The sequence below is a fragment of the Macaca nemestrina genome, chromosome 7, assembly GCF_043159975.1.
Source record: "Macaca nemestrina isolate mMacNem1 chromosome 7, mMacNem.hap1, whole genome shotgun sequence".
NCBI classification, from domain to species: Eukaryota; Metazoa; Chordata; class Mammalia; order Primates; family Cercopithecidae; genus Macaca; species Macaca nemestrina.
The window spans coordinates 46329722-46356802 of NC_092131.1; the positions used below are offsets into that span (position 1 = coordinate 46329722).

The 27081-nt window shown below is 38.6% G+C and overlaps 1 protein-coding gene and 1 long non-coding RNA gene across 3 annotated transcripts in view; one reads left to right on the forward strand and one right to left on the reverse strand.

Moving 5' to 3' along the window:
• LOC139364276 (uncharacterized) overlaps nt 1-9488 on the forward strand; it is a 41117-nt gene extending 31629 nt beyond the window's left edge. The window contains exons 2-3 of the long non-coding RNA XR_011625819.1: nt 4190-4238; nt 5598-9488. This is a non-coding gene — a long non-coding RNA (uncharacterized lncRNA). The remainder of the gene's footprint in view (nt 1-4189; nt 4239-5597) is intronic.
• LOC105473669 (hypoxia inducible factor 1 subunit alpha) overlaps nt 1-25627 on the reverse strand; it is a 54373-nt gene extending 28746 nt beyond the window's left edge. The window contains exons 1-2 of one of the 2 annotated variants that reach the window (XM_011727586.2): nt 25269-25627; nt 588-778 (exon numbers count right to left, since the gene is read on the reverse strand). In XM_011727586.2, the coding sequence (XP_011725888.2) occupies nt 588-778; nt 25269-25303 (226 nt within the window). In that variant the 5' untranslated portion in view covers nt 25304-25627. Of the gene's footprint in view, nt 1-587; nt 782-25268 lie in introns of both variants that reach the window. The other variant, XM_011727585.2, reaches the window with a different exon arrangement.
• Nucleotides 25628-27081: the final 1454 nt, after the last annotated feature.

The window sequence follows — 27081 nt, forward strand, 5'->3', positions numbered from 1 at the left end:
TCCTGCCTCAGCCTCCTGAGTAGCTGGGATTACAGGCACCTGCCAGTGCGCCCATCTAATTTTTTGTATTTTTGGTAGAGACAGGGTTTCACCATTTTGGCCAGGCTGGTCTTGAACTCCTGATCTCATGATCCACCCACCCCGGTCCTCCCAAAGTGCTGGGATTACAGGCATGAGCCACCGTGCCCAGCCTGAGTCATGTTTTTCAAAGAAAGAAAGGTAGATGGAACAGGAGAAAAAGGGAAAAAACAAACAAAAAGCCAGTATCTTATTCCTGACTAAAGCTTTAAAAGCAGGTAATAAAAAGGATGTTATATTAGAAAAGAATTGGGAGTATGTTTAAGAGAATAAAGCAAAACAAATTACAATGCAAAAAAAAAAAAGATTATTTCAAAGAATAACTGATAAGAAAAATATGAAGCTTGATAAAAATAGTAAGAATTACAGAAAAAATTTTAAACATGTACATATCACAATATAAGGAGATATGCAAAATCAAAACATTGCGACCACCTTCTAAAAATAATTTCTATTTACTTCTAACTTCTAATTTTCAGGCCTATTTCTACCCTTGTAAAATAACTCACCAGCATCCAGAAGTTTCCTCACACGCAAATAGCTGATGGTAAGCCTCATAACAGAGGCCTTATCAAGATGTGAGCTCACATTATGTGGAAGTGGCAACTGATGAGCAAGCTCATAAAAAACTTCAGATTCTTTACTTCGCCGAGATCTGGCTGCATCTCGAGACTTTTCTTTTCGACGTTCAGAACTTATCCTACTTAACAACAACAACAAAAAAAATAAGAGATGGAAAGTGTATACAAGTTAGTTTGCCTTAACTTGAATAAAACTACATTTCTGCTTATCACAGAAGGATTAGAAGATGCCATGTAATTAAGTTACATGGAGATTTGTCTACGAGATTAATGTACTTTTATAAAGGACAACTATACAAATTTTGGATTACTGCACACATAAGGAACTCTCACAAAAAGTCCAAAACCAAGCGTTAAACCTGTCGGAAGCAGGCGTTTCCTCCCCAGCATGTGTAACTGGAGAGAATGTTTTTATTTTAGGCAAAAACTTAAAGTAGCCTGTACATCTAAGGCTGTAATTCATAGAATTCAAAAGTAGTCTCAACACAGAGAAACCACGACTAAGGCTAGAGAAACTGCCTAAAGTTGTACATAATAACTTGAAAACAGGAGTTGTTAGCAGGTAGAATGGTAATAGCTACAAACTGATTTCTACTCAAGTTTCTTTAGACTCCAGTACTTTCTCACCATTTACCTTACCACATGAACAACACTAACAATAAGCTATAGGAACTGATATTAGCAGCTGTAAGCCAGTGCAGGTTGTCTCCTCCCTTAGCAGCCCCTTATCTATTACTGGCACAACAGGTGCCAAATAAATGCAGGAATATGGAAGAAAAAAAGCTGTGGCACACACAATACCCAGAATTTAAAGGGATAGGTTAGCAAAGATAAAGGTGTCAATACAATGACATATCTTCAGGGAACTCTTTCAAGAAGGATGTCAGAGTCAAAGATTTTCATTGTCACACCAAGCAAATCTGTCATCCTTTGCTTAACTGCCTAGTGACATCTAATAGCTTCTTGAATAGCGACAGTTTATGTATGAAAGGTTACCATGTGCCAACATTACCCTGTACTAGGTGCCTAGTTCTCTCACAACAACCTGTAAATAGGTTAAATATTGTCCCTATTTTACAAATGAAGAAACTGGCGTTCAATAGGTTAAAAGTAGCCATTATGTAGCAAATAGGATTTGAATCCAGGTGTTTTTTCACTCTAAAGTCTTTGCTCTTCCACTGTATTTCTCTTCTTAATGGGGAATGCTGCTTCTACTTTAAACATACACATGATCTCCTATGCCCCTGAACTCACTCCTGTTAAATAGGTTCTTCACCAAAAGTTAAAAACCGCTATTATGATTTTGTGAGCATTGGGCAGTATGCTAAATAAGGACTTTTAGCCAGCATTATTTTACTTAATCCTCCTTACATCCTGTGAATGAAGTACCTAATTGTATCCACCTCAGATCTCTCCTCCTTCCAAATGATCTGCAAAGCTGAAAGGTACAACCATAGAAGCAACATTCTGGACTAACAGGCACAGTTCTCAGCATATGCTCTTGTTACAATATAACATGTTGTATTGTGACAATAGCAATACTAATTTTAGCACTTAAGTTTATGTGCTTACAGGACTTTTATACTTTAATGAGGAATGTAAGCATGTTATTGAACTTTGATACAAAAAACTTCAACTCAAGCATGTAGATCAATTTAACTTGAGTACCTTGAAATTTAAGGTGAGCTATTAAAAACTATTATCTTCATCTGGTTAGACAGATGGTGGAGTAAAAAAAGGAAGAAACTATTATTACTTAAAACTGGTTATATGAATCTATATGAACTATAACTAGTTATATGAACTAGGATTTTCTCAATGCTGTACAATAAAAAAAATTAGTCACTGAGGCTACATGAAAATGCAAATGCCAGCAGTCTATTTTATTTTTCATTTCGCTGCATTGTTCTCTGTAAATGTGTTCAATTTGAACTTAAAAATAAAATGTTATGACTTGATCTGTATAAGCAGAAGAGTAAAATTAAAAAAAAGTATGACAATAATAATTCCAGCATACACTGGAGTTCCATACACCATTCCCAGGATGGGGGGGTATCTAGCAGGTCCCTATTGGCCCTAACAGAAACTCCCTCACTTCCTCCCCGACCCCCTTAAGTTGTAGGTGAGAGGCAGTGATAGCTGTGGGAAATAGCTTTCTATTTGGTTCAAATAAAGCCTCCAAAATAGAGTGATGATCAATTATCTCATGTTAAACCTGAATATTAGTTCAAATGCCAAAATCAGTCCAGGTGTTCTTTATTACCTAGGCTGGTCTTGAACTCCCAAGCTCAAGCAATTCTCCTGCCTCAGCCTCACAAAAGGCTCAAATTACAGGCTTGCGCCATTGTGCCTAGCCAAAGTATTCAGAATTTTATAAGCAACTTACCATATTTTTTCTGAACCACTCAACTGATGTAAACTACCAATATATTAATGACTACCCAAATGAAACACTTGGTGAAAAATTGAAAACCTTATAATACATGGTATATATGCCTTTTTTTTTTTTTTTAATGGAGTTCTGATCTTGTCACCCAGGCTGGAGTGCAATGGCAAGATCTCGGTTCACTGCACCACTTCCCAGGTTCAAGCAATTCTCCTGCCTCAGCCTCCCGGGTAGCTGGGATAGCTGGGATTATAGGCATGCAGCACCAAGCCAGGTTAATTTTTGTATTTTTAGTACAGACAGGGTTTCACCATGTTGGCCAGGCTTGTCTCGAACTCCAGACCTCAAGTAATCCACCCGCCTCGGCCTCCCAAAGTGCTGGGATTACAGGCGCGAGTATATGCTTTTAAAGGGTATCCAAGCAAGCTAACTATGGTGATGGAATGTCTCCAGTTCCTCTGAAATACATGTGTTGTCCAGAACTTTGAAGATAGCAATGACTATCCAAGGAGTGGCAATAAGCGTCTAAGACAAATCCATTAGAAATGTGAGGTTAGATAAAGCATCTAAAGGACAGTATATTTAAAAGCTAGTGTAGACTGAAAATAAGAATTTGAGCATGAGCCTGAATTTTGGAAGAAAACCAGCCTTCAAGAAAACAACTAATATAGAGTTGACAAACCTATATTAGATGAAGAAGGTGATAAAAATCATTAGGTCCTTTATCACACAATGAGTCTAGACATAAACCAATCAGGGATCTATAATAAAGATTTAATGGAGAAATTTTTATGATAGTCTTCATATGTGACTACTAGAGGTCTTGTAACATTTCTAAGTAAGCTTAAAGCTAAAGCTTCCGAAGTTTTATGAGTTTCAGCATCTAAACTGCCCAGCTTCTTGTCTAGTCACAGGAAGGCTAATTTTATCAGTTTTATACCACAGAATTACAGTACTGACCAATAATTATTCTGTTAGACCAGGGGGGTCTAGGTCCCACAGAGATGAATCCTGTACTATCTGTTTTATTGCTTACATTGCACAACACAAGATGTATAGATCAGAAAGAAGTACATCTTCTGCATGCAAATAAGGTCACTATATTTCTCTAAATTTTATAAATTGCATCTATTTTGTTTTTAAGTATAGGTCAAATGAAGTTCTGCTGCTGCTACGTTCTGCTACTGCATAAGGTACTGTTTCTGTTAAGAGTACAGTCAAAATAGTTTGTTTCCCCATTTCTATGACTGTTCTAGATCTAAAGCTGGGAGTATACTACTGGCAAAATAGCTCAATCTTTGTGGTACTGTAGTTTTTACATGTTTACTATTTTATTATTTAATATACAGTATTAGACACAAAAGTAACAATTATATCTTGAAATTATTTTGTATAGGAAATATATTTAGAAAAATAATTGAGCCCCTGTCTTATGAAGATTCTTGTGTACAAAGTTCATGAATAAGCAATAGCTGTTTATAGAGAATGTCTATTATTCTTCAGATTAAGAACACAAAACATTTGGTGCTTTGTAGTAGGTCAGTGAAAATTAAAAAAAATAAAAGGACACAAAATAATAGTAGGCATTTAAAGTCATCTTTCCGTATTGCACAAAAAGCCTGTTAGCATTCCTAATTGTAAAAATATGTGACTTCGAGAACTGAAGTTAAACCATAACTATTTAAAATGTTAGCAGATTATCAGATTTATTTCTAATAAAGTTAATGTACCTCAATTCTATTATCTGGTGAAATAACTCTTTCTGGCCTTGAACGTACAAGTTGGTTTTTGCTGTTTTTGCACTTGTGTCAGTATTTCTACAGGACTGACATTCTGAAGTGAAATTTCATGATATAAAAATTGTGCTACTGAAATTTTTAAAAGTACATAATAGCTTTCCAAATGGTTCCGTGCCCATTTTTGTCTCTGCCAGTTCATGAATATGTATATCAATTCCCCCATGGACTCTGCAATATAATATATTATGCATCTTTTTAATCTTATTAATTTCTGCTGAGTTGATAGGTGAGAATTACGTCTCATCGTTTTAACTGCCCTGCACTTTTTAAAGTCTCAGGCCCAAGAAAAATACAAAGAAAAGTTCATGTTCACTTTCAGTTGGCATTTTTGCCTGCAGTTTTATTTTCATTTTATTTTAGAGACAGAGTCTTGCTCTGTCACCCAGGCTGGAGTACAGTGGCATGATCATAAGCTCACTGCAGCCTCGAAATTGTGGGCTCAAGTGATCCTCCCTCTCTCCACCTCAGCCTCTCAAATACCTACAGGCACACACTACCATGCCCAACTAATTGTTAAATTTTTTGCAGAGACGGAATCTATGTTGCCTAGATTGGTCCTGAACTCTTGGGCTAAAGTGATCCTCCTGCCTTGGGCTCCCAAAGTGCTAGGATTATAGGTGTGAGCCATCCAACCTTGCCTTTGCCAGTATTTTTAAATCTAAACACCTATGCATGGTGCTTACTATGTACACAGTGGTATTCTAAACATTTCTCACCTATTATTTAACATTTATTATTATCACCATGTTACAGATAAGGACCCTGGCTAAATAGCTTACCCAACGTTACTCCGTTAATAAATGGCAGAACCTATATTCCACTCAAGCAGTCTGGTGTCCATGCGATTAAGACTATGCTGTCTCTCAAAAACTCATCCTAATTACCAAGGCAAGTATTTGTAAGTCTAGGCTATTATTATGAAGTTCGAAATTTGCCTACTTCACATACCAAAGACATAAAGGAGGAATTATAGAGGTTGGCTTCAGAATTTAGGACTTGACTGAAGCTATTCAGAGGGATTCAGAACCAGGCTCTTTCTTGGAGTTTGCTTATAAATCCAGAATCCTAACTGAAAAGCACCCACAATGGTGATAGATGCTCTCTGCTCTACTGTCCATCAGCTCTTCAAAGCAAGGCAATCCCTTCCGGTAACGCCAATCATTACGGGGAAAGAATCAAAAGATGGTAATTCAGTCTACCCTATATACTCCCAGTAGACTTTATTTGTACAGAGCAGCTATTACAATATCTAAGTTCAACATTGTTGGTGTTTTACTTGCTCAACATTTGTCTGGCAGTCACAGAAACTTTCTTTTTTGTTTGTTTGTTGTTGTTTTTTTTTCCCCTGAGATGGCATTTCACCCTTGTTGCCCAGACTGGAGTGCAATGGTATGATCTCAGCTCACTGCAACCTCTGCCTCCTGGGTTCAAGCAATTCTCCTGCCTTAGCCTCCCGAGTAGCTGGGATTACAGGCACGTGCCACCACGCCCAGCTAATTTTTGTATTTTTAGTAGAGATGTAGTTTCTCTGTGTTGGCCAGGCTGGTCTGGAACTCCTGACCTCAGGTGATCTGCCCGCCTCGGCCTCCCAAAGTGTTTGGATTACAGGCGTGAGCCACTGTGCCCGGCCCTTCCTTGTTGTTTGTACTCATTTTTAAAGTTCTTCTAACTTGTATTAGGCCAAATTAATGAAGAAAGGCTGAAGTTTTTTAAATATTAAAAACATTTTAGATCTCTACCTAAAGCTAATACACATACTATAATGATGCAGTCTCCTCACATGAGGTGATTTTCTGAGACTAACTGGTTTTTAAGTGGGAAGGGTTTTGTCCTCCAGAATTTTGTATAATGGTGGCATAATCACTGGAAGGTTAACTCTCAAGGTCTAATCCTCAAGGTTTTGAATTCCATCATTTTCCACAGGAAAACAAAAAGAAAATCGACCAAGTTCTTGGTTTGTATTTTGCAGCACATTTGAAGGAATTTTAAGAACTGAAATACCACCAAACAAATAAACAAAAAGTATAACACAATCAGTACTTAGTAAAACAACATCTCACATTTCCATAAGAGAATTCAGTTACTGTTCTTTTTCCTTAAATGGCTTTGAGCATTGTGTTGCTGTTTGCATAAGACTGTTTACTAACCTGATTGTTTTCACAGACTTGGGACATTTAGATCTTTGAATGTTCCAGCAAACATTCAATTTGGTGTCAGTGTGACATTAAGATATACTCCTTACACAGCTCTACTCTATATTTCACAGTGTGCTCAGTTAATCTACTTTGATTCTATTTTTATAAATCTAAATATCTCCCTACTGTTTTAGAAAAAACTCTCCAACAGCTTTTTCCCCCCGTCTGCTCCCACACCACAGCAATCAACAAAACAGAAGACAACTTCTGTAACCAAATCGGGAGGGGAGGGGTTCTCTCCACCACTAGGTGAGCAATCAGTTCTGCTACCTGGAGATAATGTCAGGTTGAGGGCTCAGGCCTCAAGACTGCCCCCTCAACACCAGTTGCAAGTCTGGGCCTCAGGAACTTCTGACCAACAGACTTGAAAAGTTGGGATTCTCACAAACCCGTCTTTGCTGGAGCAGCTCACAGAACTCAGGGAAAACATGTTCACCAGTTTATTATAGAGGATATTACTAAGGATACAGATGAAGAGATGTGTGGTGCGAGGTATGGGAGAAAGGATGCATCTATCAAGTACCATGCACTATGCTAGGTACTAGAAATATAGTGAGAAGTAGAACAGTCTTTGAGCTTAAATGGCCTCCCACTCCTTAGTCTACTGAAATAGTCACCTAATGCTTTATTCCCAAATGCTTGTCTAGCTGCATCATGAAGGGCATTCAACATTTCAAATTCCTAGGCCTCACTAGGAATTTGAATCTGTAAATTCTGATTCAGTAGATCTAAGTCAGGATCCCAAAATCTGAGTTTTGTTTTTTTTTTTGTTTTGAGACGGAGTCTAGGTCTGTCGCCCAGGCTGGAGTGCAGTGGCCGGATCTCAGCTCACTGCAAGCTCCGCCTCCCAGGTTTACGCCATTCTCCTGCCTCAGCCTCCCGAGTAGCTGGGACTACGGGCGCCCGCTACCTCGTCCAGCTAGTTTTTTGTATTTTTAGTAGAGACGGGGGTTTCACCGGGTTAGCCAGATCTCCTGACCTCGTGATCCGCCCGTCTCGGCCTCCCAAAGTGCTGGGATTACAGGCTTGAGCCACCGCGCCCGGCCCCAAAATCTGAGTTTTTAAAAACTCCCAAGATGCATATGATACGTAAGTTTGGGAACCACTAGCTGATCATTATTGCCAACCACTATTACTCTGCTTTAATTTCTTTCTGAAACCATCACCATAAAGATCCTTCTAAAGTAAAGAAATTTGGTATTATGGCCTGATTAAAATCCCATTAAATGTACACAGGACAACGTTTAATTATTTTAAAAGAAAGCCCTCCCTTACCTAGTTCCCTGTCCACCTCTTTATCCTCATCATTTTCCACATTCTCCAGTCACACTGCAGTTATTTAAAAGCACCAGTATTTCCTTTCTGGCTTGCTTACTCTACTCCTTCTGCTTGGGGTACCCTTCCCAATATCTGGCTTGGTAAATTTATGAGAGAAACTTTTAAAGATTTAATGCAAACATCATTTTGTTTCTGGTTTTTTTTTCCCCTGTCTTCCAGAACTGGTCCTCTCTGGTAGAACTGATCACTAGTTATTTGGCTATACTAATCTTCCTTTACAACCCTTAAAGGTTCTTGGGGGCAGGACACTGTCACACATTCATCTTTGTCTTCTCAGTAGTGATGTGCGTAAGTTTGACTTTGACATATTTGGCCCAAATCTGCTATGACTTTGATTTCTGGCACAGGACAAATTGACTGCCCTTTCAACATTTTTTTTGGAGAATCTCTGATTTGTGCTTTATTAGTGCTCCTAATCATAATTAACCAGCATATCAATGTTAGTACTATTAAATAAACATACTATTTGAATTTACTACAATTATCTGGATATGCATTTTCAAGTATAAGCAAGCATACTAGATATAAGTTACAGTGAAAATCTTACATTCTTTTGTCTCCCTGTTTCTTTGCACCGCCGTAGTCTTTTCCTGTAACAGCAACTAGAATAATCCTTTTAACAAGAAATCAAGTCATATCACTCCTCTCTGCTTAAAATGGTTTTTGCCTCATTTAGAGTAAAAGCCAAAGCCCTTCCAGTAGTCCATACGGGCCTCCACAATGGCGTCATTACCTCTTTGATCTCATCTTCTACCACTTTGCCCCCTTTGCTCATTCTATTCTAACCAAACTAGCCTCCTTACTGTTCCTTACAACACTTCAAACACACTGTCTCCTAGGGCCTTTGCACTAGTTGTTCCCCTTGCTACCCTAAATACCTAAGAGGCTTGCTTTTCCACCTTTTTCAAGTCTTTGTCCCAGTCTCACCATTATTGAGATTCCCTGATCACTGCCTCCATCTTGGTCCTCTTGCCCTGCTCTATTTTTATGAAAGCCTAAGTACGTATCTTACTTTGTTTACTTATTTTCTACCCCACCAATCCACACCTACACTGGAAAGTAAGTTCCACAAAGGCAGAAACTTTTGTCTATTTTGTTCAATGAACATCCCAAGCACCTAGAACAGTTTCTGACACATAAGAAGTATTCAATTATGTGCTGGCTGAATGTATGAATTAATAAGTTGAGATTCGATCACTAGTTGAAATACAAATATATATTTTTGCAAGAATAAATGCTACAATAACTGATTATGACAGCTAATTTTGTGTACAAAAACAACCATTTATTCATCTAGCCAAGTTCCTGGCACAGAAAAGCAGCTTAGTAAATGTTAACAAATGAATCGTGGAATAAATGTGAACATAGGGAAACACAGGCATTAGCCACAAGGTAAACATCACAGCCAGCAGTGCCATCTTCCTGAAGTAGAAAAAAACAGCTACTAATTAAAACAATCACCCAGCAGTATAACAATGAAAAGTATCACCATAAACCAAGGCAAGTAAGTGATCTTGCTAGGAAACAGATTTAGAGGTGTAAAGAGAGAGCTGAGAAACTAGAATGCCAATTTGCTGAAAAGAGGTTCAGTGTTTAAGATTAGTTCCCTTATCGCTTTCATCTACACTCATGTCTTTTACTGTTTTGTCCTAAGCTAATGTGGTCAGGAAAATGTATGAGTTATAGTTAATGTTCTTAACCATTAAATTATTAGTCGGGTGTAAGGGTGCACTCCTGTAGTCCCAGCTACTCAGGAGGCTGAGGCAGGAGGATTATTTGTGCCCAGGAGTTCAACGCTGCAGTGAGCTGTGATTGTGCCACTGCACTCCAGACAGAGCAAGACACTGTCTCAAAAAAAAAGAAAGGAACACTTAAACATCTTTATCATCTTTACGTCTTCCAAACCCAGGCAGAAATAGGAGTTTACTAACTTTGGTTTCCACAGTCTTTTTCAAGAAAGTGCTGTCATGAAGTTTTCATTAAGTTGATACCTAATCCTATTGCCTTTTTTTTTGAGACAGAGTCTTGCACTGTCACCCAAAGCTGAAGTGCAGTGGAGCGATCCGTGATCTCCGCTCACTGCAACCTCCGCCTCCCGGGTTCAAGCGATTCTCCGGCCTCAGCCTCCTGAGTAGCTGGGATTACAGGTGCCTGCCACTACACCCAGATAATTTTTTGTATTTTTAGTAGAGACGGGGTTTCACTATGTTGGCCAGGCTGGTCTCCAACTCCTGACTTCGTGATCCGCCTGCCTCGGCATCCCAAAGTGCTGGGATTACAGGCGTGAGCCACCATGCCCGGCCAGCTTTGTTTTTTTAAGGAGGGTTACTTTTAGACAAGTATTTTATATGTATTATTGGAAGTAATATTAGTAGGATCTGTTGTTACATTTTCTACCTAGTAATTGTTGCAAAACCAGAATACTTAAAACATCACATGTAATTTTTTTAAAACCCTATCTCTACTTAATGGAAAAAATAGTAAAAACTTGACATTTCAAATTAAATACAAATTACATTTTCAAGACAGCTAGCAATCTATTATTATTTTGTCTGGGAAAATATCTTCTGAATTCTAATCAATAAACTTTAAAAATAAACCTTTAGGATACCCACATGTTAGAGAATGTTACTGATGTATTCAAGAAATATTTCTTGATCACCTTCTATGAGTCTAACACTGTTCCTAGAACAGGACATGGTGCAATAAACAAAAGAGACCAAGCCCCTACCTTCACGGAGGTTATCTTATGGAACAAATGTATTTTTACATTGCTTGTTGTTATCCAGCAATATTTTACCAGGGTCAATCCCTAACTGACAAAACACGTCACAGAAATTGTCTTTCCATTAAACCAGTTACCATAAAATTTCAGGATAAAAGCAAAGTCTATAAAAATTAATCTTTGCTTATACTAGATGCTACAATACAAAACACCAATTCTGGACCAGGAAAGATTTTATTTATATCACCAGTCAGGAATAATCCAAAAACAAAAAGCACATTCTTCTTACAAATAACATTTCAATACACGTTAATGTAAACACATGGAAAAGTATTAGCTACTTAATAAATGTAATTAACATGTAAATGAAAAATACAAAATAAAATTGAGTATGATTCCACTCCTATGTGTAATGTATGTGTATAAATATAACCATATGTAGCTATACACACATATATTTAACTCATAGATGCACAGATAAAACCAGAATACAGTGATATACAATGTTAGTAAAGTTTACAAATATTAACAATACTAGTTTCAAGAAATCAGGATCACAAATTTTTTGTAATTTATTTTAACAAAAATTCACCATGAACTGACACTATCACTGTACCTACATTTGTCAAAAAACTCTGAAAGAAGTAGTAATCTAACTTGAACTATCATATTTCTTTCCTACTGTATATCCTAAAGAAAAGTATAGACTGAACAGATAATATAATTCAGTATCTTCAGCTTCTCATGTTAACCTAATTTTCAAATTTTGAAAATTCTGTATAATTTGAAATTCAAAAAAACAGATGAAATGGTTTGTTTATAAAGAAAAATGTTCAGAATGTATATACTTATTTTTGAAAGCAACTAAATTTCTTGCCTTAGATCATCATTATCTGAATGGCACGGCAACATCTCTCTTAAATATCTATAATTAAAGAAAAGATGGATTTATTCACCTTCCAATAACCTCACCAAAATGCTTATTTTAAATGTGATTTTCTAATGCAGTAAAATAAACAGGGGGAAAAGAATCACTGTTTTAAATTGGAAGGCTCATTCTGAAAATGAAAACTATATCACATCTGAAATAGCCATAATGTGTAAATTTTTCATTTACATGTTAATTACATTTATTAAGTAGCTAATACTTTTCCATGTGTTTACATTAACGTGTATTGAAATGTTATTTGTAAGAAGAATGTGCTTTTTGTTTTTGGATTATTCCTGACTGGTGACATAAATAAAATCTTTCCTGGTCCAGAATTGGTGTTGAGCCTCTCAACAAATCTTTGAGCCCTGATTATATATATTATATTATGCCGGGTGCAGTGGCTCATGCCTGTAATCCCAGCACTTTGGGAGGCTGAAGCGGCCAGATCACTTGAGGTCAGGAGTTCGAGACCAGCCTGACCAACATGGAGAAACCCCATCTCTTCTAAAAATACAAAATTAGCCTTGCATGGTGCCACATGCCTGTAACCCCAGCTACTCGGGAGACTGAGGCAGGAGAATCAATTGAACCCAGGAGATGAAGGTTGTGGTGAGCTGAGATTGCACCATTGCACACCAGTCTGGGCAATAAGAGCGAAACTCCGTCTCAAAAAAAAAAAAAAAAAAAGTATTGTGCTAGATAAATAAAACAACGAAAATGTGTATGTAAAGCTTTTACTCTAAGATGAAGGTTCTCAAACGTCAGTTTGCATCACAGTTCCCTAGAGGAATTCTCAAAACACAGAATGCTAAGCCTTACTTCCAGAGTTTCTGATTTACAAAGTCTGAATGGAGCCTGAGAATGTGCATTTCTAACGAGTTAGTAGGTGTTACCAATGATGATGATCTGGGGGCCACTCTGAGCCCTCTGCTCTAATAAAATACTTACGTGTTCTTCAAAAATGCCCGAAGAAGTAAAAGAGCAACACTCAAAACTAGTTTGTTATATACTTTCCTCTTTAAAAAACCTACCCAAATGCTTTACAAATACAGGAAATATATCCTCCTCCTAAAACAGTAATACTACCACATACTTAGAACTTAGTAATTATAAAATACATTAACTACACTGACTAGACTATTGAATGGTTGACCTGTGGCATATATCCATAATCATCAATAGAACTTCTTCCCCCAAATATAGAAGGCCAAATCCCAACCCTGGAAATTCAAATTATAGGCTTGGCACATCTGTTTAAAAAATAATATCAACATAATCCTGATGAGCACTCTTAGCTGTTTAAAGTCTATGTTTCATCTGTGAGTGCTTGTGAAATTTACAGATCCCTGAGTTCCACCCCAAAATTACCAAATCAGAATCTCTGAGGAATGGGTCCCTGGGAATCCATAGAGCAACTAAACACTCAGGTGATTAAACCACAGAAGTTTGAGAAACATTAGCACGTCTTAAAGCAAAAGCTTAACAGGTAGGCCAGCAAATTTTGAAAAACGAGAATAATTTATTTTTATCTATAACTGAATACACATCCTATAATACACCATGTTTGTCAGGCGAAACACTGAATATAGTGGGTTTGACAATACTATGTAATGTGAGGTACAATTGCTAAGAGTAAGAAGCTAGCAGTAAAACTCAATAAGCTAGCAAGAACAAGTGTGTGTTTAGTAAAACTTTGCCTTAAACATGTAAGTGCATGAGTAGAGTTCAAAGATGACCTAATGAAGAATGTGGCAACTCAATTTTTTTCAGTTATCTGAAACAATTTTTTAAAAGTCACTTTTTTTTTTTTTTTTTTTTTTGAGACGGAGTCTCGCTCTGTCGCCCAGGCTGGAGTGCAGTGGCGCGATCTCGGCTCACTGCAAGCTCCGCCTCCCGGGTTCCCGCCATTCTCCTGCCTCAGCCTCCCGAGTAGCTGGGACTACAGGCGCCGCCACCACGCCCGGCTAATTTTTTTGTATTTTTAGTGGAGACGGGGTTTCATTGTGTTAGCCAGGATGGTCTCGATCTCCTGACCTCGTGATCCGCCCGTCTCGGCCTCCCAAAGTGCTGGGATTACAGGCTTGAGCCACCGCGCCCGGCCTAAAAGTCACCTTTTAATACCTTCATGAATGCCACAAACATTCAAGAGTTAAAAATCACTGTTCATGGTTAAGAGCTGTGTATCACTGACTTTTCCCAAATTACCTACTCTATCACTCTTCTATCTTTGCATTGCTTCCTTCTCAGCTTGTAAATCCTTTTCTTTCTGTTTCCCTTATTTATATGCTCTTAGATGGTAACAGATCTAAGACTAGAACCTAAGAAGGTCGGTGACCCTAAACTTTGTGTGTATGTAGAAGAATGTGTCCTTGAAATAATTATTTGCTTAAATATAATAGAAGATGCATAAGTAATAAAAAAGCATTTACATAACAGGAAAAAACACACATGTCGAAATAAGGGTATGTAATAGAAAGCATACCCTAAAGACTTCTTCTATTAAATATTCAGCTCTAAACCTTGACCATGATGAAGATTCTGGAAATAACAAAAGAGCAGCTCTCCTAAAGCAAGAGTCTCTGTTTTCCAACTATACTAATCCAGCTACCCAATATTACCAAATAAATTTTCCCAAGTGACCTTCTGATCCTGTTTCTTTGTCTTTAAAAAGGGTTAGGTAACACTATTAGTATGTGGCAGATCTCAGATTCCACCTGAGAATCTCCACCCTTTCCCCATTTTAATATGAAGCCCCATTTTTAATATGGCCCATGCCTTTCCACAAATCAGATGTTCAATATATAATTTTTGAATTAAAAGATTCAAGAAATTTGGGACTTTTTAAGAATAGAAGGAGAAACATGGTATCTACCCTCAGATATTTGAAAAGGATATCACACAAAAGGCAGATCTGGTAACTTATGCAACTCCAGAGAGTAATAAATAGGAATTACAACATGGCAGTGCTTTGTTTAATAGAGTTAAAGCAGTGTCAAAGTTACATTCTATGAGAATTTTTAAAACTGTTTTCATTTTGATGGCATCGTAAAAAAAGGCATATTCTAGATCATCTAAATGATCTCTCCATAGTTCTGTATACTTGCTTCAAGCCTTCTGTGTTTGAGGCTGCATTTGTTTATGATCAAACTTACCAAATGACCACTAAAAGGAACAAGGTTACATTTTTTAATGCAGTATATATACTGAGACTGAGGTCACTGGGTACATCTCAAAAATTCAGAGGATTATTTTGCTCCAAAAGAGATCTGAACATTAACCCTGTGTTAAGAAACACAGGAATAAAAAAGAAAATGAGTAGACTGTCTTGTGAGAATGTCGTGTGTGTGTATGTCTACGAAAATTCTAAAAGCAGACTGGCCAATGCTCCTGTGGTGGTTGACATTAAATAACAAAACTCAAACCCAAAAGTCTGTACTTTGCAAGAACCTCAAACTTTAAAGTGCAGTGAACTAAAAATTTAAAAATGGAACATGCTATGAATGAATTAATTAACATCAAAAATGGAATGTTCAACTGTGGCCTAAGCCATCAACGATTCAATGCTATATCGATAAACTGGCTGCACAAATACCTGTTGAATAAATGAATGCACAATAATCTGTTATAGGACATAGTATAATAGTTACGTGCCTGAGTCGTGGTTAAGGGTTGAAGAAATTTTTTGAACCACTGAAATAAGTCAACTTAAATTATTCAAGAAAATATCCCTTCCTCCATTCACAGCTTTGGGGCTTTGACTACTCGTTTGACACTATAACCATTTACATATTTTAACTATGTTAGCTACAAAGGCAGGCAATATCCAACTTTCCTCTGCTAACAAGTTAAAAGACATTTAATGAGATTCTGGACACAAAGAACATGGAAATGTAAGCTTTCTTAATTTCCCCTCCTTTAACATCCCAAATAAATAGCTTTGAGAACATGTTTCTTCCTTTAGTATTACCACTATGGAAAATTATTTTAGAATAACATGTCTATACCTAAACCAGTATTTAGTCTGCAAAGGCCAGATTTTCATGGAAAAAAAAAAAACAAAGGAAAAGCATCAGTAACTATTTTGCCACTATTATTTACCCACTGGTGGTGAATAGCCTTCATCAGATTATCCCAAAGAAGGCCTGAGCGATTCTAAACCATGCTGAAAACAACAAATATTATAATATTATGAATATAGGGTTAGTTTCTACCTAATTAAGCCCTTACTTTGTGCCAAGAGCTGTTCTGAGTGTTTCATATGAGTTGATATATCATTTCATTCTCTTAACAATCCTATAAGGCAATCATTCTTATCATCCCAATAAAGCAACTTGTGTAAGATCACACAGTAGAGCTAAAAGTTCTAGAAAAATGTGCGATCTTAACACTTATTTAGTAAAGGATCATCTTTTTCTTGAGATGAAAACCCTAACCCATAGAAGAAATACTCAACTTCCCAAAAGTCATGACAAGAATAGTTGCAGAATGACTACACTTGGTAGAAAACTATAGAATATGAATTCAAATGACTTGCAACAAAAACTCATTCCCCATTAATTACAATGGTAGCACTGATCAAGAGTTCTGTGTATAATAAGATAATATTCTACAAGACAATCAAATATGCTACAATAAGACATATTTGACTCATGTAATCAGGGAACTCCTTTCACATGGCCAAGTAGGGCAAACAGGTATTCTTCCAGGAAACTTGATACACAGACACTAGAAGAGAGAAGGGTTTTTTTACATTGTTTTTTTTTTTCATTACAAACTGTAAGGCTGCAGGTATGGGGATGCTAGCCGTCCTCTTCCACACCATACAGACAGCCTGTCAGTGGCAGAATAAGGCCAGCATGCAAATACAGCAAAGGTATACAAGCCAAGTAATATCAAGACAAAAGTCAAGGATTATTACACTCTGAGATCATTTAAGACTCTAGATTTGTCTCTTAAACCAAAACTAGATTGTGTTAGCCAATGACTACATTTTCCCCTCTTAAACTAGATTGAGTTGTATTTTGTTACTTGCAATAAAAAAGAATCCTAATATACTTATCAAACTGCCAGTGTTTCAAATTTAAAACTTTAATGATGATAAAGTTCAAGAAAATGACACTCTAAAATACAACTAGTCAAACTTTCTAGAAGATAAACAGGCAATTATATTGAAAGCTTTAAAATGGATACTTTCTGACCCTGCAATTCTACCTCTTCGAATTTATTTATTTATTTATTTTTATTTTTTTTTGAGACGGAGTCTCGCTCTGCCGCCCAGGCTGGAGTGCAGTGGCCGGATCTCAGCTCACTGCAAGCTCCGCCTCCCGGGTTCACGCCATTCTCCTGCCTCAGCCTCCCAAGTAGTTGGGACTACAGGCGCCCGCCACCGCGCCCGGCTAGTTTTTTGTATTTTTTAGTAGAGACGGGGTTTCACCGTGTTAGCCAGGATGGTCTCGATCTCCTGACCTCGTGATCCGCCCGTCTCGGCCTCCCAAAGTGCTGGGATTACAGGCTTGAGCCACTGCGCCCGGCCCCCTCTTCGAATTTATTATTAAGAAAGAACCATGGGGCCGGGCATGGTGGCTCACGCCTGTATTATCCCAGCACTTTTCTCACTTTTTTGAGAATAGGTTTGATAAAAAGGCAATAATGGTAAAATATACTATATCCGAAATCTAGAGAGTATTAACAGCCATATACTATGTTAAGTACCCAACATTAATATTCTCTAATTTAACCATCACCACAATCCTACAAAATTCTGAGACCCTCACTATTTAGACAGAAAAAAATGTAGATGTAAATGTTTAAAAAGCAGGTTAAAAACAGTACTCATTCCCTAATCCTACAGTTATTAACATACATATGTAACACAGAATTGAGAAACAGTAGACAATGGTCTCTACACAGTGAAATAGCAGGTGATTTTTATTTCTTTGTGCACCTGTGTAGTTTTTAAGTTTCTTCCTCCAAAATTTTTAAATTTTTAAATTTCATTAAACATTAAAATAGTTTAGCCAAATCAAATGATTGTAAACACACTCAAGGAACTCCTATTTAAATGGTATTCTATTATAAAGCAAAGAGAATAATCAATGCTCTTCTATTATATGCTCTTCTATTATAAAGCAAAGAAAATAATGCTCTTCTATTATAAAGCAAAGAAAATAATCAAGCCCCAACCTTGCTATAAAGTAATAGAATTTAAATATCTATATCAAGAAAAGTCAAAGGAGATTCTATAACTTTCTTCTTACCAATCAATGAATCTCAGAGAGACAAGGAACTAAAGAATTAAAACATTCTTTTTAATTTTTTTTTTTTTGAGACAGCATCTCACTGTCGTCAGGCTGGAGTGCAGTGGCATGATCTTGGCTCACTGCAACCTCTGCCTCCCAGGTTCAAGCGATTTTCCTGCCTCAGCCTCCTGAGTAGCTGGGATTACAGGCATGTACCACCACACCTGGCTTTTTCTTTTTCTTTTTTTTATTTTTAGTAGAGACGGAGTTTCTCTGCGTTGGTTGGGATTGTCTTGAACTCCCAACCTCAAGTGATTCACCTGCCCCGGCCTCCCAAAGTGCTGGGATTACAGGCAGGAGCCACCGTGCCGGGCCGACAATATTTCTAAAGAAACCTTTTAAAAACCTGCATTCTCTTTGTTCATCCAATTATTCAATCATTTGTCTCATTTGTTAATTCAAATACTTATTAAGAGCTCACTGTGTACACCAGGTACCAGTATTCACACCACAGATTTCTTTTTTTATTTGTTTGAAACAGAGTCTTGTGTCACCCAGGCTGGAGTGCAATGGGGCGATCTTGGCTCACTGCAACCTCTGCCTCCCGTGTTCAAGCAATTCTCCTGCCTCAGCCTCCTAAGTAGCTGGGATTACAGGTGCCCACCACCATGCCTGGCTAATTTTTGGTAATTTTTAGTAGAGATGGGGTTTCCCCATGTTGGCCAGGCTGGTCTCGAACTCCTGACCTCAGGTGATCCATCCGCCTAGGCATCCCCAAGTACTGGGATTGCAAGCGTGAGCCACCGTGCCCAGCCCACAAATTTCAAATTCAGTCTACTTGGGATTTTGTCCATTGAAACTTACCCAGTTTTATAATGGAAACGGGGAGGGTAGAAATCATTTTAAAGAAATTTGCTTAGCATCTGAATTTACAAGACTCTTAAGAACAGAAACATATCCCAACCCTCAAAGACTTCAACTTTCACCTTTAAACCTTATGCTTCTTTTTAACCATAGTATTTTTCAGCTGGAAAAACAAACCCTTCCAGACTACTTGGAAAAAAAAAGGGCGGGGGGGAACACAGGGGACCTGTCCTTAATGAGTGAAAACTGCAATATTAAATACTAGACACTTTTAAATTAATTTGCCTAAATATATTGTGACTTTTCAAACAAGTGAAGAACTACATACAGTAAGCTATGTTCCATCACTACATTTTCGCATTTATAAGACAATAAACTCTCAAAATCATATGTTGAAATAATCCTTATGGTTAAAACTGTAACCGGTTAAGGTGAAATTTTAAAATAAACACTCATAAATAACAGTTGAGATCACCAGAACAGCTAAAAGCTAACATCTTGGGAATAGTTTTAATAAAAATACATTATTTCAATTATTGTTTTAAATCTTAGAGAACACTGGCCGGGCGCGGTGGCTCAAGCCTGTAATCCCAGCACTTTGGGAGGCCGAGACGGGCGGATCACGAGGTCAGGAGATCGAGACCATCCTGGGTAACACAGTGAAACCCCGTCTCTACTAAAAGTACAAAAACTTAGCCGGGCGAGGTGGCAGGCGCCTGTAGTCCCAGCTACTCGGGAGGCTGAGGCAGGAGAATGGCGTGAACCCGGGAGGCGGAGCTTGCAGTGAGCTGAGATCCGGCCACTGCACTCCAGCCTGGGTGACAGAGCGAGACTCCGTCTCAAAAAAAAATAAAAAATAAAAAATAAAATAAATAAATAAATAAATAAATAAACAAACAAATAAATCTTAGAGAACAAATTTCCTAATTAAATTGGGCTTTATCAACAATAGAACAGGTGTACACTATTTCACCCAAAAAGTGTTTCTGTGAAAAAGTACTGGCAGAGCAAATCTAAGTCACTAGAAAAATTGAATTCTCATTTTAGAGGTACTTAATCTTCTTTCTGCTAAAGCTTCCACTGGCAAACTGTAGTTAGCTTTCAGCTGGTTATCCACAAACAAGCCCTTAAAAACGATCACTTCAACATATTAGATGGCTGAGAGAGAGAGAGAAAGAGAAAGAGAACGAAGGAAAGAAAGAAAACAAGTGTTTAGAAGGATGTGGAGAAATAGGAACCCTTGTGCACTGTTGGTGGGAATGTAAACTGGTGCAACTGCTATAGAAAACAATATGGTGGTTCCTTGAAAATTAAAAAGGGTTACCATATGATCCAGCATCCCTCTTCTGGATATATATCCCAAAAAAGTGAAAGCTTAAGAGAGATTTGCAGACTCAGACTCATGTTCATAGCAGCACAATAACCAAGATGTGGAAGCAACCCAAGTGTCCATTGCTAGAGGAATGGAGAAACAAAATATGGTACATATAATGGAATATTGCTCAGACTCAAAAAGGAAGAAAATTCTGACACATGCTACAATATGGATGAACCTTGAGGACATTACACTAAGTGAAATAAGCCCATCACAAAAATATTAAAACCCTATGATTCTATTTATATGAGGCATCTAGAGTAGTTAAAATTTGCAGAAACAGAAAGTAAAATGGTGGTTGCCAGAGGCTGAGGAGAAGGGGAAACTGGGAGTTGTTTAATGGGTATGATTTCAGCTTTGCAAGATGAAAAAGTTCTGGAAGTTAGTTGCACAATGTGAATGTATCTAACACTACTGAACAGTACACTTAGAAAAGGTTAAGATGGTAAATTTTATGTTAATATTTTTAAACTACAATTTTAAAAAACAATCAAAAGCTATAAGAAAAAAGCCATGAGGTAATCACAATTTTTGTTTTTACAAAACAAACATTTTTAATTTTGTTTTAGAAATTCAGGTTTTAGATATTAGATTTCTCTAAAGGGATGTCTGGCAAATAGATAAGGGTTTATAAATTTCTACTGCAGAAAACATGAACATTAATACTCAATGCATATACAAAACAGTTAATTCTTGATGTGTCAAGAGACCAAGAGATATAATTATTTTTAAAATTCCAAAGCCTATCGTTAATTTAAACATTCTCACCATATTTTTACCAAAAATACTGAGCAACAAGAAGTTTGGCTTGTCTTAGTTTCAAATTATCTTTCTAACCTTCCAGAGTTAAGCAGAGAACACATACACACACTGGGTAAAATCCACCCACTGGATAACTAGTCACAAAGTTTAAAAAATCAATTTCTTGATCGGAAACTCATCCAACACCACATTTAAATTTAGATTATTTTCTCCTGGTTAAGAAACAGACTTGTGTTAATCTTAGATAAAGGGATACGGTATTTCAAGTATCTAAGTTTAAAAAATGATATATTAAGAGAAGGCATCTATGAACACACGATTTAACCCAAATCTTTAACATCCATGCACATCAATTTTTAATTTCACCACCAAACATAATAAACTATTTTGAGTTCTTCCAGAAAAAAAAAAAATCAGTCAAGAGACTAATTAATCCCCCTCAGCTTTCTATACACCACTCTTGACATACAAGAATAGAATGTAACCACAAAATCTAAACCCTGAGCCCAGACACCATTAGAGCCATAGACAATGGCATTAAAAGGAAAGACAATGGAAGTTAACAGGTAGAAAAGCTGACATTCTCCAAACTGCACAAGATGCTCTAAAATAACTTGATAGTTCAGTAAATACGCACGTGTGGAAGAGTGCACTAATATAGACTTCATACAAATTGAGCCACAAAACAGACCAGTAAGGCAAGCTTTAAGTCTTGCCTTCAGATGGAACTCAATGGTCTTAACTCTGGAGAAATTCATAAGCAAAGGACAGTTTTTCTATCATGTAGCTGCTTTACTGAGAATATTTTATCAACTCATTATCTTTCACAAAGGTTAATTTTTACAAAATTGTCTAAACTTTGGCATCAAGACAAAAAATGTTTTAAGTTACTGCCAGTACTAAGACTGCAGTGTCTTGCACATATCTTGCTTAAATCAACAGTAAGACTAGAATGCTGTGTATGTTTGACTCTACATACACAGTATGTAAGTCCAGAGTAAACTCAAAGTTTCCTATTTGGGGAGAAAACACAGGGGTGAGGAATTGTGAAGGACGAGGCCTGGAGTAGAGAGTAGATCAGATGCTCAAGAAAAATAACTGATACTAGGTGCCAATATAACCCAAGGATGTACTCTTTTGCCCATTTTAACAGGAAAAAAAGCCCTTTTCAAGCTCTGGATCCAATGTTAGTCTTTTCACTTTCAGGAGATAGAAAAGATGCATGAAGACACAGAAAAGAAACTAAAGGAAATAGCTGGAAGGACTAGCAAAAAAGAATTTTAAGAGTTGTGGAAGTTCAAACAAGAATTTTAACAGGTAACATCTATTTTCAAGTACACAGTGTCACCAAGACTCCTGCAATGGGCTAAGTGCTTCACAAGCATTATCTCATTTAACCTTTACAATAACTGCTCAGATGGCTGCTATTCTTATCATCACTTCAAAAGGAGGAAAGAGGCTCAGAGGCATTCAGTAACTTGCTCAAGCTCACAAGTGAAGGGCTGGGACCCTTAACTCAGAGGTATCTGCCTCCACATCCTATGCTCTTAACCACTATATACTGCTTCCTCAAACAAAAGGACAATCAAAATAGAAATATAACGAGAAAAGTTTGCTAATAAATGAGAGAGAGCTTCTTGACTTTTAATGGCCAAAGTTAATGAAAGGAAATTAAGGAATATCTATTCTCAGAAATTTTACTTTAATGATTCAGTAATTATTTGTTTTGGAAAACTTTGAAGGAGTCTGGCCTGAAGCCTGAAACAGAATCATTACTCTCTTGACATTCCCTTAAAAATCTAAAAATCAAAACACATGTGCTATTAAGTAAGTTCAGTCCCTATAACTAGGAGGCAACATGAAATGTCCTATCTTAAATCTAAAATATCATAGCTATACCCATTTTCTATTCTGATTTCTTCCAATTCTTCAGGTTGAGTTTCCTAGACCTTCTTTTAAAAAGACAAATTTGTTTCCCAAACTCTGACATTGGGAGCTCATTTAAAATGAAAAAAAAAAAAAAGTTGCATGAAGAAAATCCCCATCCCTCAAACTCTCAGTTATCTTTCAAAAAACTGTAAATTAGTTAGAAAAGGTCATCTATTATAAACAGCATCTAAAAATGCTGAGTAACCACCACTTATTAAGTGTTTAACTTTTCAGTTATATCAAGAACTTCTATATTAAGAAATGAATCCATCCAACCCAAGGTTGCTAAGTTTTCAAATGAGAAAATTTTGAAAGTAACAGATGAGCTGAGGAAAATCTAAGAACTCATTTAGAATTGGGGCTGATGAACAGCAGCTAATTTATTCATTCATTCATTTCAAAACTGCTTCTGATATTCTGAACTGATGAATGGCAAAGAAATGAGTTCGATACTGTATATAAAAAGGAATTGATTGGTGCATAATTTAATACATTGTATTAAGTATGATTCAATATATATAAGGATAGAAAACTGGCACTACACAGAGGTAATCTGCCGCTTTATCATTTCATCAAAAGCACTGTAATCACCTCCGCAAAATAAACTGCAATTAATTCCTGGTAACTCTTGGAATGAATTTAAACCTGTTTGCTCACTTTTTGAATTTTGTAAGTGCCTTCTCTGGTGTACACAAACTAAGAATTTAATATTCTATTGAAGAAGGACCAGGAGAAGGGATCTACAAAACAGCAAGAATATAAACAAGTTTATCTTCTGCTGATACTGATTAGGGAAATTAATCTCTCTGCCAGAAGAGTGGAAGGATTTAAGAGCAAAGCCAGTCTACTAACCAAAACTCTTACTCTAAATCTTCAATTCCTTAAATGATTTCCTTAAAAGTTAAAATACCAAAGTGGACAAAATTGTGTGTGCGTTGGGGGATGGGGGAGTCCGCTCTTAATACCAGTGGTTCAACTCACAATTCTTAATCTCTAATGTACCCCTTAGGCTCAAACTTCAAGGTGATTTATAAAACTTGCATTAAGTTCTAACCGAGTGATTAACTTACTTTGGATATATGTTGAAGGTTTTCCTTTAATATACTTCAGTTTCAGGAAAATGAAAGAGTTCGAAAATTTTTGCAACATGTTAGTGCCGCATTTCGTTCACTCATCATATAATTTTTTCAGTATCATTAAAACTGTCTGCCTACATTTAACCAGCCCCTACATTTTCATTATTTGAAGAATGAGTGAGGCATGTATTCATTTATAATATCTGCGTTCTCGTGACAGGTGATATGAACTCAAGTATCCAATTCTAAAGTTCTCTTTAAAATGTTGCTATTTCTCTAAATTCCCATTACTCTGACTCTCAGTCTAGGCAAGTTTTTTAAGGCGCTTAAAACGAAACAAAACCTGCACGTGCAAACTAAAAAGTTCGCATCTTAAGGCCATCGCGGCAAATCCCTAGGATGCACAAAGGCAAAGACACCCGCGACGGCTGGACAACTACAGGACAAGATCGCATCCGACCACGCGAGTCCCTCAGTCGGGAACTCAGGGCCCCAAGCCCACTAGGAAGCCAGGACCAGCGTGCAGGGTCCGCCCCAGGGCCGAGTTTTCAATGGAACCGGAGAGGATGGGGGCGGGAAGGAGCGGAAGCTCCGGGTGCAAACCGCGGCTACCGAGCTGCAGCTCATTTCTCTTCCCGGGGTTTTCGGGCTGGGTAAAGTCCCCTCCGGATGCGGCCACAGAGCAGGCCGGGTTTCTGAGGCGGGTAGGTGGGCGGCGCGAGGCCCCCACGGCCGGCGGGGAGGGCAAGCAGGGCTCAGATCCCGGCCCCTGAAAGCACTTTCGAGGCGTCTCCCACCCCCCACGACAAGATGGCGACGTGGACAGCGGGGGAGCCCGGCCGGCGAGGTTGGGGGAAAGAGAGGGGAGGGGAGAAGCCGCAGAAACAAAAAGGCTGCCCCCCCACCCCCAGGAGCGCCGAGGGCGGCCCGGGAGCCCAGGGCGGGACGGCGGGCGGGGGCGCCGGCGGCCGGCCGAGGGAATGGGCTTACTTTTTCTTGTCGTTCGCGCCGCCGGCGCCCTCCATGGTGAATCGGTCCCCGCGATGCCTTCACGCCGGGCGGCCCCCAGGCTCGCTCCGGCCTAAGCGCTGGCTCCCTCCACACGCGGAGAGAGAAGGCAAGGCAAGTCCAGAGGTGGGGGTGCGAGGCGGGAAACACCTCGTGAGACCAGAAGCAGGAGAAGCGGGCGGCAATCGCCGGGGTCCGGGCCCGGCTCCGAACCTCTCCTCAGGTGGCTTGTCAGGGCCCAGCCCGACGCACTGGCCGAAGCGACGGCGAGGGTGATCCTCTTGTCCCCTCAGACGAGGTAGCACTGTGCACTGAGGAGCTGAGGCAGCGTCAGGGGGCGGGCAAGGGCGGAGGCGCGCTTGGGCGCGCAGGGAGGGGAGGGGGCGGGAGCGCGCCCGCCCGCCTGCCCAGGCCGGCGCGCGCTCCCGCAGGCCCGCCTCACCTGAGGTGGAGGCGGGTTCCTCGAGAGCCAATGGCGAGCCACGCAGGCGGCCAGCCCACGTCGCTCTCAGCCAATCAGGAGGCGGTCAGCTGAGGCACAGCTGGGACGTGCTGCGGCGCTCACGTGGTAGTCTGTGTTTAGCCGCGGAGGAAAGAGAAAGGAGCTGGGGGCGCGGCTCAGCGCGGGTTTGGGGACTCTGCGCCTTCCCCTAAGGAAGGCGGTGCCCGGCTTTGGGAGGCGCTGCTGAGAAGGGATTTCGGTTGCCTGGTCCCAAACCTGCATCATATTTTCCTACTCTTCGTGCAGCAATGTAATGCTGCCGCTCTCTTTCTCCTCGGCCGCAGTGCTGAGCGTGACTGCCGCCCAACTCTGCTGAGCTTTCTGTTCAAAAAAGCGGACTTCGCCTCGTGGCTGCAAGCCCTTCTTTGGTCTCGTTGCTCAGATGTGTTACAACGGGGTCTTTCCTTGCCAGGTTACCTAACCATGGGTCAATGTCACCCACTGCACCTTTGCCATGGGACACAGGGGAACTCACCTTGTCCACTAAGTTTTTCTGTGGCGGAGTTTAATTACTGAATAAATGCAATTAAAAATAAAAATTAACTCCTCTTGCTGTAAACTTCAAGGGAAATAAAGTTGCAGGGAAATCTTAAAATCTGAAACTATGTTAAGCATTCACAAATAGGTATAAATGACTTTAATAAGCATATAAACCAATTTCGGGGAAAGAGTAGAAAAAATGGTCTTTGGCAACTTTGCAAGCTACTAAATAAAACGTAATCATTTTTGTCTTTGGAGGCATAATGGATATAAAAGTGTCTTCAAGCCTGTCAGTCTTATAAAACAAAAGAATATATTTTGAGCCCAATAAAGGAGCATTGCACATATATCTCTACTTGGCGCTAAATTATTTTACTTCTCACCTTTGCGTTACGAGTTTCTTGTTAAAACCTAGCTTTGGGTTGTAAATATAAATATCTGTAGTGGCTTTCAATTGTATTAGCATGTAAAAACAATGGTCTACATAAAAGCATCAAACTCTGATAAGACAACAACCAATGTATACAGCACCTCTTTCTAACTGGTCAGTAGACCTACAAAGATACGATTCAACATTGACCTTAGCGGACACCGTGGTTCCAGCTACTCAGAGGGGTAAGGCTGGAGGATCCCTTGAGCCTGGGAGTTCCAGCCTAGAGAACAATAGCGAGACTCCATCTCTTTAAAAAACTTTTGGTCTTCACGCTACTTTTGTTTTTTCAGATCTACAACACTAAATGATATGTATTATGTCTTGAAAAGAACCATGGGAAATGCCTGAAGAGAAGAACTCAAAATAATTACTCCTAATTT